Source organism: Notolepis coatsorum (assembly GCF_963971535.1).
Source record: "Notolepis coatsorum genome assembly, chromosome: 6".
Taxonomy (NCBI): Eukaryota; Metazoa; Chordata; class Actinopteri; order Aulopiformes; family Paralepididae; genus Notolepis; species Notolepis coatsorum.
The window spans coordinates 135,541,425-135,558,966 of record NC_140170.1 but is presented as its reverse complement, the minus strand read 5'-3'; the positions used below and the strand labels follow the sequence as shown (position 1 = coordinate 135,558,966).

The following is a 17,542-nucleotide window of genomic DNA, read 5'->3' as shown; positions in this document are numbered from 1 at the left end:
GAAGTCAAGTCAAGTCAAGTCAAGAGTTTTAATTGTCACGGCATACAGGTATACAATGAAATGCGGGTGGTCTTGCCCGCGACGATGTGCAATACAGTGGTACAACATATAATAGAATCCAATAAAAATACAGTGGTACAACATATAATAGAATCCAATAAAAACAACAGTGCAATAAACAGGTAACATGGTGTGACATCTCGGTATCTGTACATAGTATTTACAGAGCATATAGGACATGCTAGGTAGCTTTAGTAGTGCAATACACTGTTCCTGTTGTTATACTAATTTAAAGTGGCCTTTCCTCTTGGCCATAAGTGTGCGTGTGTGCGGCATGAGTGTTAAAGTGGCTGCTAGTGTGTGAGCGTGCTCAGCGTGCGTGTCGTGTGTGTGCTTGTGTGTGCTTGTGTGTGGATAGTTCAGTTTCTGTGGCTCTCAATGTTCATTGTTCAAGGCTCTGATGGCCTGGGGGAAGAAGCTGAGCCTAAGCCTCTCCGTCCTAGTAGCTGGGGTTCGCAGGCGTCTGCCTGACCTCAGCAGCTGGAACAGGCTGTTATTGGGGTGGTGGGGGTCTTTCATTATTCTGCAGGCTCTGGATTTGCACCTCTTGTTGTATAGAACCTGCAGGGTAGGTAGCGCAATACCCGTGGTACACTCGGCTGAGCGCACCACTCTCTGTAGGGCCTTCTTGTCCTGTGCCGTGCTGTTTCCATACCAGGCAGTGATGTTTCCGGTCAAGATGCTCTCTACAGCTCCTGAGTAGAAGGACTGGAGTATCTTCCCCGATACTCTGAACTTCCTTAACTGTCTCAGGTGGTAGAGGCGCTGCTTCGCTTTCTTTACTACTGTGTCTACAGTATGTGTGTTGACCATGTCAGATCCTCTGAGATGTGGACCCCCAGGTACTTGAAGCTGCTCACCCTGTCCACGGTAGCCCCGTTAATCATCAGTGGTGTGTGTGTCTCCTGCTGTCCTCTCCTATAATCCACGGTCAGCTCCTTGGTTTTACCAATGTTCAGGAGCAGGCTGTTATCCTGGCACCAACGTTCCAGTACCTCAACCTCCTCCCGGTAGGCCTTCTCGTCGTTGTCCGAGATCAGCCCCACCACCACCGTGTCGTCTGCGAACTTCACTATGGAGTTGGAGCTGAACTTGGCCACACAATCGTGTGTGTAGAGTGAGTACAGCAGGGGGCTTAGAACACAGCCCTGGGGGGACCCGATGCTCAGGGTGATGGTGTTGGAGGTCTGACCCCCACCCTGACCGCCTGGGGTCTTTCACTCAGAAAGTCCAGTACCCAGGCGCTCAGGGCGGAGCTCAGACCTAGCTCGATCAGCTTGTCCACCAGTCTGGTGGGGACTATGGTGTTGAACGCTGAGCTGTAGTCAATGAACAACAGTCTCACATAGCCCCCCTTCTGACGGTCAAGGTGGGAGAGAGTGCTGTGCAGTACCTGGGAGACCGCGTCGTCAGTGGACCTGTTTGTCCTGTATGCAAATTGCATAGGGTCCATATCACTGGGGAGGGAGGCACAAATGTGGTCCTTGACCAGCCTCTCGAAACATTTCATGACCACAGAGGTGAGTGCCACCGGTCTGTAGTCATTTGGACATGTTGGGGAGGGTTTCTTCGGTACAGGGATGATGGTAGACATCTTGAAGCAGGCAGGGACCACTGACTCCGCCAGGGATTGATTAAATATGGCGGTGAACACCGGGGCAAGCTGGTTTGCACAGGACTTAAGTATGCGTCCTGTTATACCATCTGGGCCAGCAGCCTTCCTGGTGTTCACCTGCATAAATGCTCTTCTCACACTGTGTTCCGACAACGAGAGAGCGCCCCCGCCCCCCCGCGGTTGCCAGGCCTGCTGAGTGTGTGTCTCAAGTTTATCCTGTTACCGTGTCCAGACTCCAGATCTGATCCATTACCAATGCTTGCTGAACAGCATTGAGTTTGACCGATCCTTTGGAACAAAAATTATTGACATATATAATACAGGGTGGGGGGTCAGACCTCCAACACCATCACCCTGAGCATCGGCACAGGACAAGAAGGCCCTACAGAGAGTGGTGCGCTCAGCCGAGCGTACCACAGGTATTGCACTACCAACCCTGCAGGTCCTATACAACAAGAGGTGCAAATCCAGAGCCTGCAGGATAATGAAAGACCCTCACCACCCCAACAACAGCCTGTTCATGCTGCTGCGGTCAGGCAAACGCCTGCGAGCACCAGTAACGAGGACAGAGAGACTTAGGCTCAGCTTCTTCCCACAGGCCATCAGAGCCTTGAACACTGAACTCTCCACGCACAAGCACACATGAGCACACACACAACACACACACTGTACACGCCAGGGTTTCCGTTAGAAAAAATTGTTGCCGGCCTCAGTGTCCGGTAGATTTCAATCTACCGGTCAAATAAGAGAAATTCCGGTCAGAGTTTATTGAGCTTAAAAACAATTGATAGGCAAAAGAATGACAACAAAACAAAAGAATGACATCATCAAGGCATGTAGATTTATAATATTTTTACTTAAAACTAGGCTACTTTTGCGTATAAAGCCATTATATTCCAAATAAAATAAGTCCCGAGACTCCATGCTGCTGCCGACTTTAAATCAAATAGGTGTCTGTGGGCAGTCGCCCGACAATAATAAACAGCAGTCTGTTATAATCACATTTTTATGAGCTAACGAATTCCGTTATATTGGACATTTGTATTAATTATATCAAGCGAAGAACTGAGAAATTTGGCAGAGAGAGACGGCAACATTATCGTGGGTTTGCGTGACGACTCTCTCTCTCTCCACCTCCCAACGACTTATTTGCGAGAGTATGTCGATGCAGAGCAGCAGATTCAGCTGTTATTGGCTCTTTTCTGGCTCTATCTGGGGACCGCACAACAGCGCCCCCCAACCCAACATTGAATTGCCAATGGCTGAATTGGAGTACTGCAATGGCCGCTGTAATGGCCGCTGCTGCTCCGGCTCTGCAGCTACACATGCACTCGCAAAACCCAGCACTAAGCTCTCGCCGACAACATTATTATACCTGCTTGGTGAAGCAACGATGAAACAAATGTAATGATTGTTTCGTTCATCGCATAGGCTATTTAATTTTAGCCTATTTTAATACAATTCAAATAATCAAATTGTGCTTAGACTCAGGGAATTATTTTCACCGGACATTAAGACCGGAGAGATTAAATATGTCGGACTTCAACAGATTTTGCCGGTCAAATACCGGTAATTACCGGCTAACGGAAACGCTGGTACACGCTCACACACTAGCAGCCACTTTAACATGAGCACACACACACTCATGCTGCACACGCTCACACTACGGACACTTTACAGAAGGAAAGATCACTTTAAGAATGTACAGATACCGATATGCCTACTTTGTTTACTTGTTTATTGCACTGTCGCTCTATTGGTTGGAGTCTTATATTATATTATTACTTGTATTATGCACATCGTTGCGGACGCGACCCCCCGCATTTCACTGTATACCTGTATGCCGTGACAAATAAAAAACTCTTGTATCTTGTATCTTGTACATTTTTGACATGGGGTAATTCTCGGATACATATTACCTCATTTTAGCCTGATACTCTATACCAGTATCGACGCATCCCCACACTGCCACCCATCCAGGTGTTTTCTCACCTCTCTGATCAGCAGCTCTGCTGTGTGTGGGTGGCTCAGCAGGAGGGCATTAAACACTTTAATATATCAAGTCGCATTAGTCTCTCTCTCTCTCTCTAAAGACATAAGGAGAATTAGAAGTGTCACTTCCTGTCAAGCCAAATCTCCATCACTGACACTCTCCTTGATGAGGTTCCAGACAAACGGGGAGGAAAGGCCGTCGGTTTCAGCGGTCTGTGTACAGATGGGGAGATGGAACTGGTGGTGTGATTTTGTTTGGTTTGATATATTACTGATGTTATCTATCCTGTATGGAGAATGTCAAAGCATCAATCAATATACTGTTTTTCTCAGATTCCTTGTCAGATTGTGTCATGCCTTTACACATACACACACACACACACGCGCACATGCACACGCGCACACACACACACACAGAGGTATCAGATCAGGACGAGAGCTTTGACATTTACAAAGTGCTGTTGCTAAACAGCTCACATCACAAAAAATTATGATATTTGTGGTATGGCTCACTGAACAACATTCAAAAACAGACAGACAGGTGCATTATAGCTGCCATATAAATTAATGTAATGCTATGAATTTAGCATTCTTAATTATTATTCTTAATTAATTATTTTAAAAGATTTCATGATGAATGGATTTCAGCAACAGAAGGGCCGCTCCTTTCAGAACTTGCTTGAGGGGAAAGAAATTATAGAGATTTTAAATAGATGATTTAATCTAAATAGATCTACATGAATCTATGTAAATAAACAACTCCTACATCATCCCATTGTCTCTTACTTTTAGCCTTCTTGAACTTTGTTTTGTTTCTAGCCTTAATAAACATGGAGTTAGCTTAAATGTATTAAACATACATTTCAAATATTGCAATTTTATATAAAATAGTGCAGTATTTTCCCCCTCAGAATATCTTACAAATGTGGAGCCCTATTTATCCCCTTTTTGTGTAAGCTAGCATAAAGTGATTGGTATCGACGGATTCTGTACAATCCCTAGTTTCATACAATACCATCATCTTCGTGCTAGCCATAAAATGTATCCCGCTACAGCCTGAGAAAAATGGAAATGTTGGCAGACTGATATCGAAATTCAATATTGGCTGATACCAATATTTTTTAAACTGCCAAGATCTGCCCAATGACTCAGTCGATCCCTACATTGTACTGTTGTACTACCACAGGTCATTGCAGGAGGTTGACAGATTAGCTGTTGTCTCACCTCTGTTCTCTCTGCTCTGTGTATCTTTCAGAGCAAGGACATTGGGATCCAGATGCATGAAGAGCTGGTGAAGGTGACAAATGAACTCTACACAGTAAGTAGCATGTCTCTGTCCTCTACCTGTTCAAATTAACTCTACACAGTATCTCTCTCTCTCTCTCTCTCTCTCTCTCTCTCTCTCTCTCTCTCTCTCTCTCTCTCTCACTCTGAAACATTTTATTTTCCCGTACCTGTTTCCTCTACCTGTTCAAATTAACTCTACACACACAGTATATCTCTCTCTCTCTCTCTCTCTCACTCTCTCTCTCTCTCTCTCTCTCTCTCTCTCTCTCTCTCTCTCTCTCTCTCTCTCTCTCTCTCTCTCTCTCTCTCTCTCTCTCTCTCTCTCTCTCTCTATATATATATATATATACTGTATATATATATATATTTCTTTCTTTCTCACTCTCAAACACCTTATTTTCCTGTAGACACACTGTACCCCCCTCTCGCTCTCACTCACTCTCAAACACCTTATTTCACTCTCTTTCTCTTGCTCTTCCTCTCTTCAGTGTTGCTCACATCTCTCATTGGGAGATATGTATATGGTTTGGTCCATAATGTACCAAGGGGGAAAGAAAGGAGTACAGCTTGTGATGAATGTTGTTTTGTGGCCAAGATGGTTATCTGGTCAGAGCCAAGGTCCTGCGGTTGGTTCACCGTTATATCATATCACGTGACAGCTGCTGGCATAGCTTACTTAATATTCACCTTAAATATGTTCCATATGTCTTACTAATAAATTAGCTGCTGTCTTTTTATTTTTGGTTGCAAAACTTTGTCAAAGATACAAACTCTGTTAAAAAACACAGTGTGAATTAGTTACTCTGCTTGTCCATTGCGGACCGGTTGTTGACTGGCTGCGTCGTCTTGCGCTCATGGACATTGCGCGGCCTAAGCGGCAGCTAATTGATTGATGGATTGATTGTTCATTAAAGAGGACTGTGGATTATTGTATGATTGCACTTAGCTATTGAAATATGGCATCAGGAGGATCAAGTGTTGATACTAATGACTCAAAAACGGATGGGCAAAAAAGAGAAATTAAACTCACTGCCAAAGGCATGGCCTGTAAATTGGAACAAATGAAGATGGATGCGGATCAGTTCTCATGGAAGTTGTGGAGAGCCTTGACGCTCCGACAGAGGAGGAGAAAGAGGATTTGAACCGAAAATTGGAAAAGAAAGAAGAGCGAACATACTATTCTGTTGCTTCCAAGAGAGAGAGGCGGCGTGACAGAAACGTAGACAATAACATTAAGTTTGAAAGCAACAATTCTGAGGACCATCACATGGATTTCAAGCCTGTGTCCCAGGAAAAATCGAAGGACAACTTTGATACAGGAAAGAAATTCAGAGCTGAAAGAGAATCAAAAAAGGAAGCACTGGCGAGTCCAAAATCGAAATGGCCAGTTGAAGATTCATACACAACTGACTCTCTAGGGACAAAGCAAACGATGACACTACTTCTGAAATGCCCCGTGGCTATAAGGGCCAAATTGAAACGAAGAGGTGTCCAAGGAAGAGGAAGCGGGGCCGGCTCAAAGACGAAAGGTTTGCCTTCAACAGGAAAGAGAGGTGGAAAGAAAAGAAAGAGCTGTGAGAACTTCATCAGGAAGCGGAAGAGCCATGAGGACATAGATATACACCCATAGACTGATACATAGACATACACCCATAGACTGATACATAGACATACACCCATAGACTGATACATAGAGATACACCCATAGACTGATACATATATATACACCCATAGACTGATACATAGATATACACCCATAGACTGATACATGGAGATATACACCTAGGCCTGCCGCGATAAGCAATAAATCGATTAATTGCTGCGATAATTAAAATGAATGCAATGATTTTGACGGGGCGCGATTAATTGCTATTTGCGCGTTTGTTTTAATGAGGCGGAACCAGTGCCCCTTGTCAGTCACTGTCCGTGTTGGGAGGCGGGCCGCTGACGTTACTAGAGTACAGCACGGGAGCTCCGTGGGGCAACGCCACATAGCTAGGGTGACCGAGTCGCGGGACAGTCCTGATATTGGGCCGTTTGTCCCGCGTCCCGCAACAACAAAACAATGTCCTGCAATTCAAAGATAAAAAAAAATAAAAAATTATTTTTTATTTTTTATTTTTTATCTTTCAAAGATTATTATTTAATTTTTTTTTTAAATGTTGTTAATTTAATGCCTCGTTCCAATACCCTCTTATATTTAAAATAAAAAAATCGGGCGACGTCACAAACCAATGCATTGCGCAGCCGAGCAATAGTATCCATCTGCAGGACCACAGCACTGACACATTCAGGACCGCGACACTTTGCGGACCCACACTCTCCAGACCCTCGCTCCCATTGGCTGATTTGGGTCACGTGACCGTCCCACCCAATGGCTGAATTGGAGTGGGACGGTCACGTGACCCAAATCAGCCAATGGGAGCGAGGGTCTGGACAGTGTGGGTCCGCAAAGTGTCACGGTCCTGAGAGTGTCGGTGCTGTGGTCCTGCAGCAGGATGCATCTCCAGCCGAGGCTGCTGAGCAGCTCACTCGAGTCGCGCAGCGCGCTGCCTGTCACCTGTCCGAGCCGATGTTCTGCAAAATTCTACTCTGCTGAGAACTGCTGCCGTAGTGCGAATCGCCTATATGTTTGGACAGCTGGGTGACGTCACCCTATAGTTCACTCCGAATTCCAACAGGTGTACCGACATTTTATCATCTACAAATACATTCGGCTGCAAAGCCAATTACATGCAAATATTTACATGCATGTACAGTTCAAAAGGTGCAATGAAAAACATATGTTTAAGATATTGTTTAAGATATATCAACAACAAGACTCAACAAGACGTTCGTCAGCAAGTTGGCAGGATATTGTAGTGTGAACGATTGTGGATCATGTGCATGCGTGCGCCATGCGTGCCAGCAGGTAGTAGAATTTCGCAGAACACCGTTTCAGATGATCCCCAAAAGGTAGAATGCAGGATCTGCCACTGACAGGAGCTTCACCCATGGAGGAGAGGGGGACGTCACATATAGTTGTTCAGAGGAGCGCCTCTTCAGCAAGTCTGGCCCCGACTATTATTGAGAACTGAATCAATCAGAGGGTCGGTTTGTTATAATAACAGAATACACGGGGAATATCGCCGGGACATAGAATCCGGAGGCTAATATCCCCAAAACCGGAGGTGAGTTTAATAAGATTAATAATAACAAAATTAGCTATATATAGCCTACCGTCTGCGTCGAATATGATATATAGGCATTTAAATAATAAATAAATTTATTTAATTTTAATTAGCAATAAAAAAAATTTAAATACTTTTTATTTTTTTTTGCCCCCCCCCCCCCACTCCCCCCCCCCCCCCCCCCCATACGTGTCCCGCATTGTCCCGCAAAAGCAGTGCTGCTGTCCTGCGACTGAACCATTTTGACCTGGTCACCCTACTGACATAGCTTAACTACATTTCTCAATAGTGTTGCTTCTTTTAACCAAGTAGCATTATTTGTAGTGTAACGTTAGCTATTTTTAGACGCAAGTAGTTACTCGCTACTGCCCGGAGAAACTGGACTGCTAAATAAAGATGAAAGATAGAGCTTTGATTCTCATTCCATGCTAACAACATTAGCTAAATAGCTAACAAACGAAATACAACATATAGCATAGCTACAAGTACAACACAGAATAACGTTAATACAATTACATGCATCATTGTTTACAATGAACGGGTGGGGCTAGTCAAAGGACTGGACACGGGGACAAGTTAAACATGAATTAATTTATTATAACACTCCGGTAGTTTCGAGTCGTGCTGCAGTGCTTACGCACCACAGCTATTCTATTATATACTGCTTTGACGCTTCCTCCTCATTGTTGATTGCCTGTAGTAGCTGCATCTAACGTTAGTAGCTAACGTTAAAACTAACCTAAAGTTAGTTGTTCACCAACAATTTGTTTTATCATTAGCTCAAAAACAGAACCGGACGAGACAAGTTGTCGGCTCATAGGTTCTGCTTAGGATAATCACAACAATACTTCCGGTCCGGTCGGTGGGCTTCAAAATAAAAGTCTAAAACACCGGAAAAGACGGAGCGGTTGGCTTCAAAATAAAAGTTTTGGGAAATAAATTTCTCAAAAAAAATTCTCTAACCGGTCGCAATAATATCGCTTATCGCGATATTTTCGGGGGCAATTAATCGCCCAGCAAAATGTGTTATCGTGGCAGGCCTATATACACCCATAGACTGATACATTTAATTTCAACCGTAAGCATCTGAGGTTTCCCTCATTTACAGAAACGACGATTGTACAGTACATAATAAAAACAATATTCACAGAAATTTAAACACCAGAGTAAAACAAATTAAAAACGTTTAAAAATCATTTTAAAATATCAACTAAAACAGTTACAGGTAGTCACACAATGGTCTGAAATCATACATTTAAACATTCCAATGGAAGGGAGAACCTCCAATTTTAGCGTGAGTTGAAGGACATTCCATGAGTTAGAGGCATCAAAGGAAAAGGCTGACTTCCCTAGCTCAGAACAAATCTGAGGAACCCTAAGAACCATCCAGTCATTCGATCGAGTTGAATAGGTTCCAATATTCCAATTTAACAGTGAGGAGATATAAACAGGTTGTTTACCAATAAGGGCTTTAAAAATAAATAAATACCAGTGTTTGTTGCGCCTTTCTGCAAGAGAAGGCCAACCCACCCTATCATACAGGACACAATGGTGAGTATCATATCTGTCACCAGTTATAAATCTGAGAGCTGAGTGATATGCAGAATCCAGAGGTTTAAGAGTTGATGCCGCAGCATGCCTATAAATTACATCACCATAGTCCAAAACTGATAAGAAGACTGATTCCACAATTCTTTTTCTACTAAATAGAGGAAAATTGGATCTGTTTCTGTACAGGAAACCAATTTTCTGTCGCAGTTTAGTGGCAAGATTTTCCACATGGAACTTAAATGTTAATTTCTCGTCGAGCCACAGGCCAAGATATTTATACTCAGTGACTCTCTCTATACAAGAGCCACTGACAGTAGATATCCTCAAATCATCAAGGTTAATATTCCTTGCTCTTGAAAATAACATAAACTTTGTCTTACTAGCATTAAGAACCAATTTAAGACTAGTAAGGGCATCCTGTAGAGCATAAAAGGAAAGTTGCAATTTCTCAAAGGCCAGCTGTACAGAGTCTGCAATACAGTACACAATTGTGTCATCAGCATACAGATGGGCATGACATCCATACAAAGAAGAAACAATATCATTAATATAAATTGTAAAAAGGACAGGACCCAAAACTGAACCTTGTGGCACACCTTTAGTCATGGCCAAGAATTCAGATTGTGCTTGACCTAACTTCACACACTGCCGCCTAGAAGATAGATAATCCTGAAACCAGACACAGGCATTATCATCCAACCCAATGTTAGATAGTTTCTTTAGAAGTAAGTAGTGATCAACTGTGTCAAATGCTTTTGATAAGTCAACAAAGAGGGCAGCACAATGTTTCTTCTTATCTAATGCTGAAATAATGTAATTTGTAACCAAAGTGATGGCTGATGTTGTACTATTTTTTGCTCTAAAACCAGATTGTTGAGAGCTAAGTATGGAGTTAGTTGAAAGGTAATATTTGAGTTGTTTACTTACTAGTGTTTCCAGGACTTTAGCTAAGCAAGGTAGCCTGGAGATAGGACGATAATTATCTAAGTTATCCCTATCACCTCCCTTATGTAAAGGAATCACCCGTGCAGATTTCCAAACTAGAGGAAATCTACCTGATGAGATAGAGAGATTCAAAATATAAGTAATCTGTTCAGCGATAACTGGTGCAGCCAATTTAATAAAAAAAGACTCTAAGTTATCCTCACCTGTAGAACACTTTGCATCAATTGATTGCAAAGCATCAAATACAGCTGACTGTGTAAAAGGTTGAAAGGAGAAATGGGAAGTGACGCCCACAGGGTACAAACAATCAGAATCAACAGGACAAGGTCCATTATAGTTCCTATTAAATAAATTACCAGCCTCCGCAAAATGCCTATTGAAGGCAACACAAATTTCACTCTGCTCAGAGATCACACAGTTTTCAACTTTAATATGAGAGGGTAAAGAATTAGATGATTTTATTTTGTTCACCTTCACCGCACTCCAACATTTTGCCGGATTAGAGTATGAGTTTGTAACCAACTCCAGATAGTAATCAGTTTTAGATTTTCTTACTACTGCAGTACATTTGTTCCTAATTTGCCTAAAAGAAAGCCAATGTTGAGGGTCTCCAGAACGCCTTGCCCGAGACCATGCAGCATTTCTGTCTTTAATTAGGGTTGACAATTCCTGAGAAAACCAGGGTATTACTCTATCTTTAATGCGGACTTTTTTAAAAGGAGCATGTTTGTCAACTAATAAATTAAATGTATTTACAAAGGAGTCCAGGGCTAACTGAACATCAATTTCAGTGTTGCAATAAGTATCAGAAAGAACAAGATCATCTAAAAATGATTCGTTATTAAAAGATTTAAAATTCCTCCTTAAAACTGTGTGAGATCTTGTTTTTGGCAGTCTCGTGCTTCTTACACAGACTGTGGGGCAATGGTCACTTATGCCTAAGTCAAAAACCCCACAAGCTGAGATCCTGTCATATTTATTCACAAAAATCAAATCAATAAGGGTAGACCTAGAGTCATTTTTAAGGTTTGGTCTGGTGGGCTCAGTAATTAACTGGGAAAGACTGAGCACTGGAGATATACACCCATAGACTGATACATGGAGATATACACTCATAGACTGACTTTGCCACTTTGGATTACAGTTTTTTGTTTTTTCTGACTTGACTGACCAAGCGATCATAAAGATCCCTCCTTAAGGCTATGTGCTAGTAACCTCTGGCCCTAGGATACAATTAAGAAAGAAGAAAAGGACATTTGTGAGAAAATTATAAAAAAATCAAAAAAAGAAAAGACACTTGTTTGAATAATGTCAATAATCGTACCTTATATTTAATGTTTTTCTTGTAGGCTCCTACATAATTTAGAATTGTGTAATTATTACATTTGAATAATTAGGGGCCGGTATGTAGGCGCCGTAATGGAGGTCTCTTTATTATCATTCAGTATTCTATTTGTGTTGTATTATTAGTTGTACTGTCACTTTAGGTGGTGGGCGTGCTCACGGGGGTGTGGCGCTAATGGCAGTGTTTTTATGGAATTTCATTCACCTTTTCACGTCTGACAGTTCTCGGTGGTTGACAGTTCACTGAGGTTGACAGTTCACGGAGAGAGGGGGTGAGAGTTAGGAGAGCATATTTTCTTTTGACCGCAAAGCGCAAATCGCAATATTGAAAGCATGCAAGAGCGCAATATTGAAGAACGCAACCACACGCAAGATAGTTCTAAGAACGTGAGCGTGCTTGTCCATTGGGGACCGGTTGTACCACACGCAATATTGAAAGCACACAAGCACGCAAGAACGCATCAGTATCTGTATATTAGTGTATGTTAAATAAGAGTATTTTGTTTGTCTCATGAAGCGAAAGAATAAAAGCCTCAAAAGTATTTCCTGGACGTGGAACAGAGTTATTTCACGGTGCGCGTCAATTGTTTGAACTCCTCCACACACACAACGTCGTTACTGTCATGCTTGCTTGAATTTTGGGCAGATAAAACCACACTGGACAATACCCACAAAAACTATATTTATGGGCAATTTGAGAGTTCAGACCTCAACCAAAAACAAGCATGTGGAACCTCACAGCTCAGTGGATGAAAACATGAAGCCACATTACAAAGCACAGCACTTCTGGCTCACATTAGGCCTGGCAATTTTTGTTTGCCATGCTATTTCTATACATTCGTTTCTTGTTTGAATGCATTTATTTCTATTAGACCAGTGGTGCCCAACCAGTCGGCCGTGGTCGACCAGTAGATCAATGACATGTAATATAATTGCCACGAGCGATGGGATAATGTTAGCTGCTGGACAGGCTAAGCTAACTAGCATTAGCCGTTAGCTTAGCGTTAGCCATTGCTGTATACTATACTTTCTTGTTCGAATGCATTTATTTCTATTAGACCAGTGGTGCCCAACCAGTCGGCCGTGGTCGACCAGTAGATCAATGACATTCAATATAATCGATGCAGCAATGTTACTAGTAAAAGGCTAAGCTAACTAGCGTTAGCCGTTAGCTTAGCGCTATCGTTAACCCTGCAAAACGCTCAAAAGCGGACTCTACAACACCATCCATTCGTGATAAAATGGGGTGGGTTATATTGACAAGGCTTGACAACAGAGGTTCAAATATAACTTCATATTTATTGGTAATTTGTTCATTTTATATCAGCATCCAGTCTCCGCAGTAGTGTTAAGACACTTCCTGTTTACATTTTCGAACGTGACATCATCGCTTACGGCAAGCGTAAACGCTCAAAAGCTACCCATCCCAGTTAGGACAGCCGAATCCCGTCCAATCTTTCGCCGTCGACTAAAGACTCACTTCTTCAACCATTATCTGAAATGATTAAAAAAAAAAAAATAAAATCTAACCCTGACTAACCTTACTGTCATGCACTTGTCCTAATAAACTAACCTACACTGTAACACGCAACACTTGATGAACATTGTTACTCAGCTGATAGAGTTGTACCCTTCTTGCTGTCTTGTCGTACAGAACTTGTAAGTCGCTTTGGATAAAAGCGTCAGCTAAATGACTAAATGTAAATGTAAATGTAAATGTCAAAAGGCAAACCGTAAACAGAACCCGAAGCGAACCAAGACCGCAGTGTGTACACAAACTAGAGGGGGGAGAGGGGGGGGGGGGGTTCGCACTCTGACCCGGAATGAGGACGGTACGGACCGGTACGGACAGAATGAGTGAGTGAGAAAGGCCCCCAACTGTCCCAGGTTCAGCGGGGGGTAAAACGAAACAGTGCCGGTTCGATCCCAAAAAAAGGTGTGTCCGTCTGAGTGAGAACACTCCCCCCCGTTCCCGGGAGCAGTGATTCGATCCCAATACCTGAGTGAGAAAGGCCCCTTAGAATAGACGACAGAGTACAGAAACTTGCAATGGGCCTGGTCTACAAGATACACTACACCACTAAGGTACCCATGTACATGTCAAAATACTTCCCAAAGGTCAGTGAATACCACAACCACAACACCAGAGGGAGCTCCACAAATCATGTTAAACCCAGATTCGGCTCAAACAAGGGACTAAACACGTTTTGCAATTATGCCACATCAATGTGGAACGCCCTACCCACGGCTGTAAAGGAATGTGAATCACTACCCACTTTTAAAACTACTCTCAAGGAGCACCTACAGGAGACTGTAACTCGAAACTGGCCCCTGTAAATGTCCAAACCCAACCCCCTCCTATGTACAGTTTCCCACCCCGCCCTCGATGTGATTTATCTAGAAATATCTACAGCAAGAATTTTGGGTCTCAGTGAATCCAAAATTACAATGTGGTTAGAAGTGGTGGAGAGAATAAAAGCTAGCATATAATTGTAGTGCCTGGTTAGGAGCGAATGATAATGGATGGATTATCCAAGGGGGGGCCCGGGGGGGGGGGGGGGGGGGGTTAGAGCGAGAGCATGTGTGTAGGGTATTAGATAGCAGGTATTAGGTGTATATCTTGTATAAGACATTTATTTAAATGGTGATTTCATTGGATGTGCACTGTTAATTAATGCTTGTATATCTAATTTTATGTTGTCATGTTTGTTTATGTGTTTGTTTAAAAAATAATAAAAAAATAAAATACAAGAAATACCCTACAAATCAAATATATTATTATTATTGTATTATTAAAGCTTGTATTCAAAGTATTGAACCGTTTTTAACAGCTGGGTATCGAGATACCTTTCTAGTATCTGTATCATGCAACACTAGTAAAGACATTTATTTTGACATTCTGATTTAAGAACTTTCTAAATAAAAGTTAATTTATCTGACTGCTTGTATTGATGAAAAAGTAGCCATGTGCAGTAATATAGATTATAAAATTGAGGATGTAATATATTATTGAGATGCATCGTAGAATCGAATCGAATCGCGGACAGCTGAATCGTAATCTAATCGTGAGGCCAGTGAAGATTCACAGCTCTAGACAGGGGGCATTGCACTCAATCTGGAATGAGAAATGAGAGCAAAGACTTGCCATGTCTTTTGTGGATCAGAGTCAATTACTCTCTTGGCTTGGGTACAGCATGTTCTGTAAGCTAAATGGCCCTGCACTTCAGCAGGTCCATTAAGAAAACTCACTCTCAGTAGAGGCTGTTTGTTTAATGAATGCACCAGGCTTTTAAGTGTGTTGCATGAAATTACAGGATTGAGTTTTCTCTCTGGCCTTTAATACACAATGGGCCTCGTATTAATCAATATGTCTGTATGTGTAAAAGGTTGAAAGTTGATGACATATGCCGTAATTTACTTAAAACACAAACTATGCATGCCAACTGTTTCCAAGGACCCACTATAGTCTAATTACGTTCAGACTGCAAATCCTATTTTCTTGCTCATGTGACTTGTTTTTAATAACAGTGTGAGCAGCACAAATCACATGGAATCTGGTCTTTTAAATTCTGATTTGGGCCACTTTCAACATATGTGGTCCTAAATCAGATACAGGTTTGGTTTGTTTTAATTAGCTGGCCTCCACTGCATTCAACTTAGCCTATAACTAAACTGTGACTTCAGTGTCCTCCATGTTTACGTCCATCATCATTATTGTTCATTTGCGCATGCGGGTCAGTTCAGGAGCATGACCAGTTCACACTGGAATCTGATATTGGCCACATTTAAAGAATTATGTGAACAGCCAAACAAATAAAAATCTGAATTATAAATCAGAATTGATTTATTAACCAAAGCTTGCAGTGTGAACGTAGCCTTAGTTTGATAGTGTGTAAAAAGCTGTTTGTACAATTTATTCTATGCCTGTCTCTTAACACTTTGATTGCCAGCGTGGCGTGCACTATTTATTGTTGAATGCCACCACCCACTTCAATGATAGCGCTCTAAACGCATAATCTATGCCTTAAATTATGTGTCTAATCTGCCCGTCGCTTATCAATGACTTGTTTGCAGTCAACATTGTTTTATAGCATTTTGAAAAGCCCTTGTTTTCTTGAAAGTTTCAGGAAAATATATAGATTCCGTGATAAATGGCATTTACTGGAATATTCTGGAATACACAAAAAAACGTTGTAATTTTTTGGCCTATTTATGAATAGTTTTCAAATAAACGTTAGATTATCGATAGTATATGTGTACTTATGCACGCTAGAGAAGCGAGCTGAAAAATCTATTCTTTCATTTCCTGATCAGCGCGCACACACACACACATGGGGCAAACGCTGATATATAGGTGAAAACAGATCCGATTACCCCAAGACTGGTAAAATAAATTACCTCAGATCAGATGTTCTCCAAAAATATTATTCCAATTCCTGATCGCCATTCCAAATATCGATCGCGTTTATTGATTCAGCGCTGGGCTGTAAATATGTATTCCACGTTGTTTTGCGGCTCTGCGATCACTTCGGTCTCTTCAGATGGCTTGACGGAAAAGTAAAATGAGGAAACTGGATCCCCCCCCCCCCCCCCCCCCATCAGTCTAATCCAATGGAGTGCAGTACCACAGGGAGAGACGATAGGGGGCGGTATTTTCCCAATGGAGCTCAGAAAGAGTCTGCAGCACTAGCGTGAGGCTCAATTGATGAAATATGAATTAAAATCGCTAATCAAAAAAAATACGACAAACAAACGCTATATAGCGTTGGTGGCATTCAACTGGCGGCATGAACTAACGACAAAACGCGTCCGTGGCACTCAAAGTGTTAACAATAAACAAATGGATGACCGACAACTTCCTAAAATTAAACAAGGACATATTCTACTAGTCGGCCCTATAACCAAAAAGAGAAGTGCTACTGAGCAATATGGGGCAACTTACTTTTTGGAATATAACCTGAAGTCTTGGTGTTATAATAGACTTAGACCTAAGCTTTAAATCACACATCAACAAGATGAAAAAAACATCATTATACAATGGCATGCACATTTCTTGATTCTGATTGGCTGAAACAGTCAAGTTGGATGTTGTTTTATTTCGTATAACACACTCCACGTGACCACAGATCCCTCCCACAACCTAATAATATTTTTTTTAATGAGACTGAATGAACCATAGATAGACAAATGGAAGTATATTTTGAACGAATCCTCCAAAAAAGATAGTCAACTGGAATATGTTAGTTCGTTACACATAATGTTGGATTATGTAATTGGTTTGTAACCCATTGTGAAACAAAAGAAAAATCGTGGACTTAAAAAAATATATAAATGGCCGTCACACGAAGCGATTTCACTGGATGTCCCGGACACAATGGAAGTTGGATATATATTCGTAACGAATAATTAAAAAAAAAACAGTCAACTGGAATAATGTTAGTTGTTTACACATATGTTGGATTATGTAATTGGTTTGTCATGACCCATTGTCAAAACAATAATAAATCGCGGGATTATATGAAGTTTGTTGTTAGATGGCATGCTTTGTAGCACCTCCCTCTGCTTCTAGACACGGAGG

General features: G+C 41.8%; 1 protein-coding gene across 3 annotated transcripts in view; it reads left to right on the top strand.

The window, feature by feature from the left end:
- srgap3 (SLIT-ROBO Rho GTPase activating protein 3) overlaps positions 1-17,542 on the top strand; it is a gene marked incomplete at its 5' end in the record, with an annotated part of 227,160 nt that overhangs the window by 107,179 nt on the left and 102,439 nt on the right. For all 3 annotated transcript variants that reach the window (XM_084316103.1, XM_084316101.1, XM_084316102.1), the window contains one exon: positions 4,923-4,985. In XM_084316103.1, the coding sequence (XP_084172229.1) occupies positions 4,923-4,985 (63 nt within the window). The remainder of the gene's footprint in view (positions 1-4,922; positions 4,986-17,542) is intronic.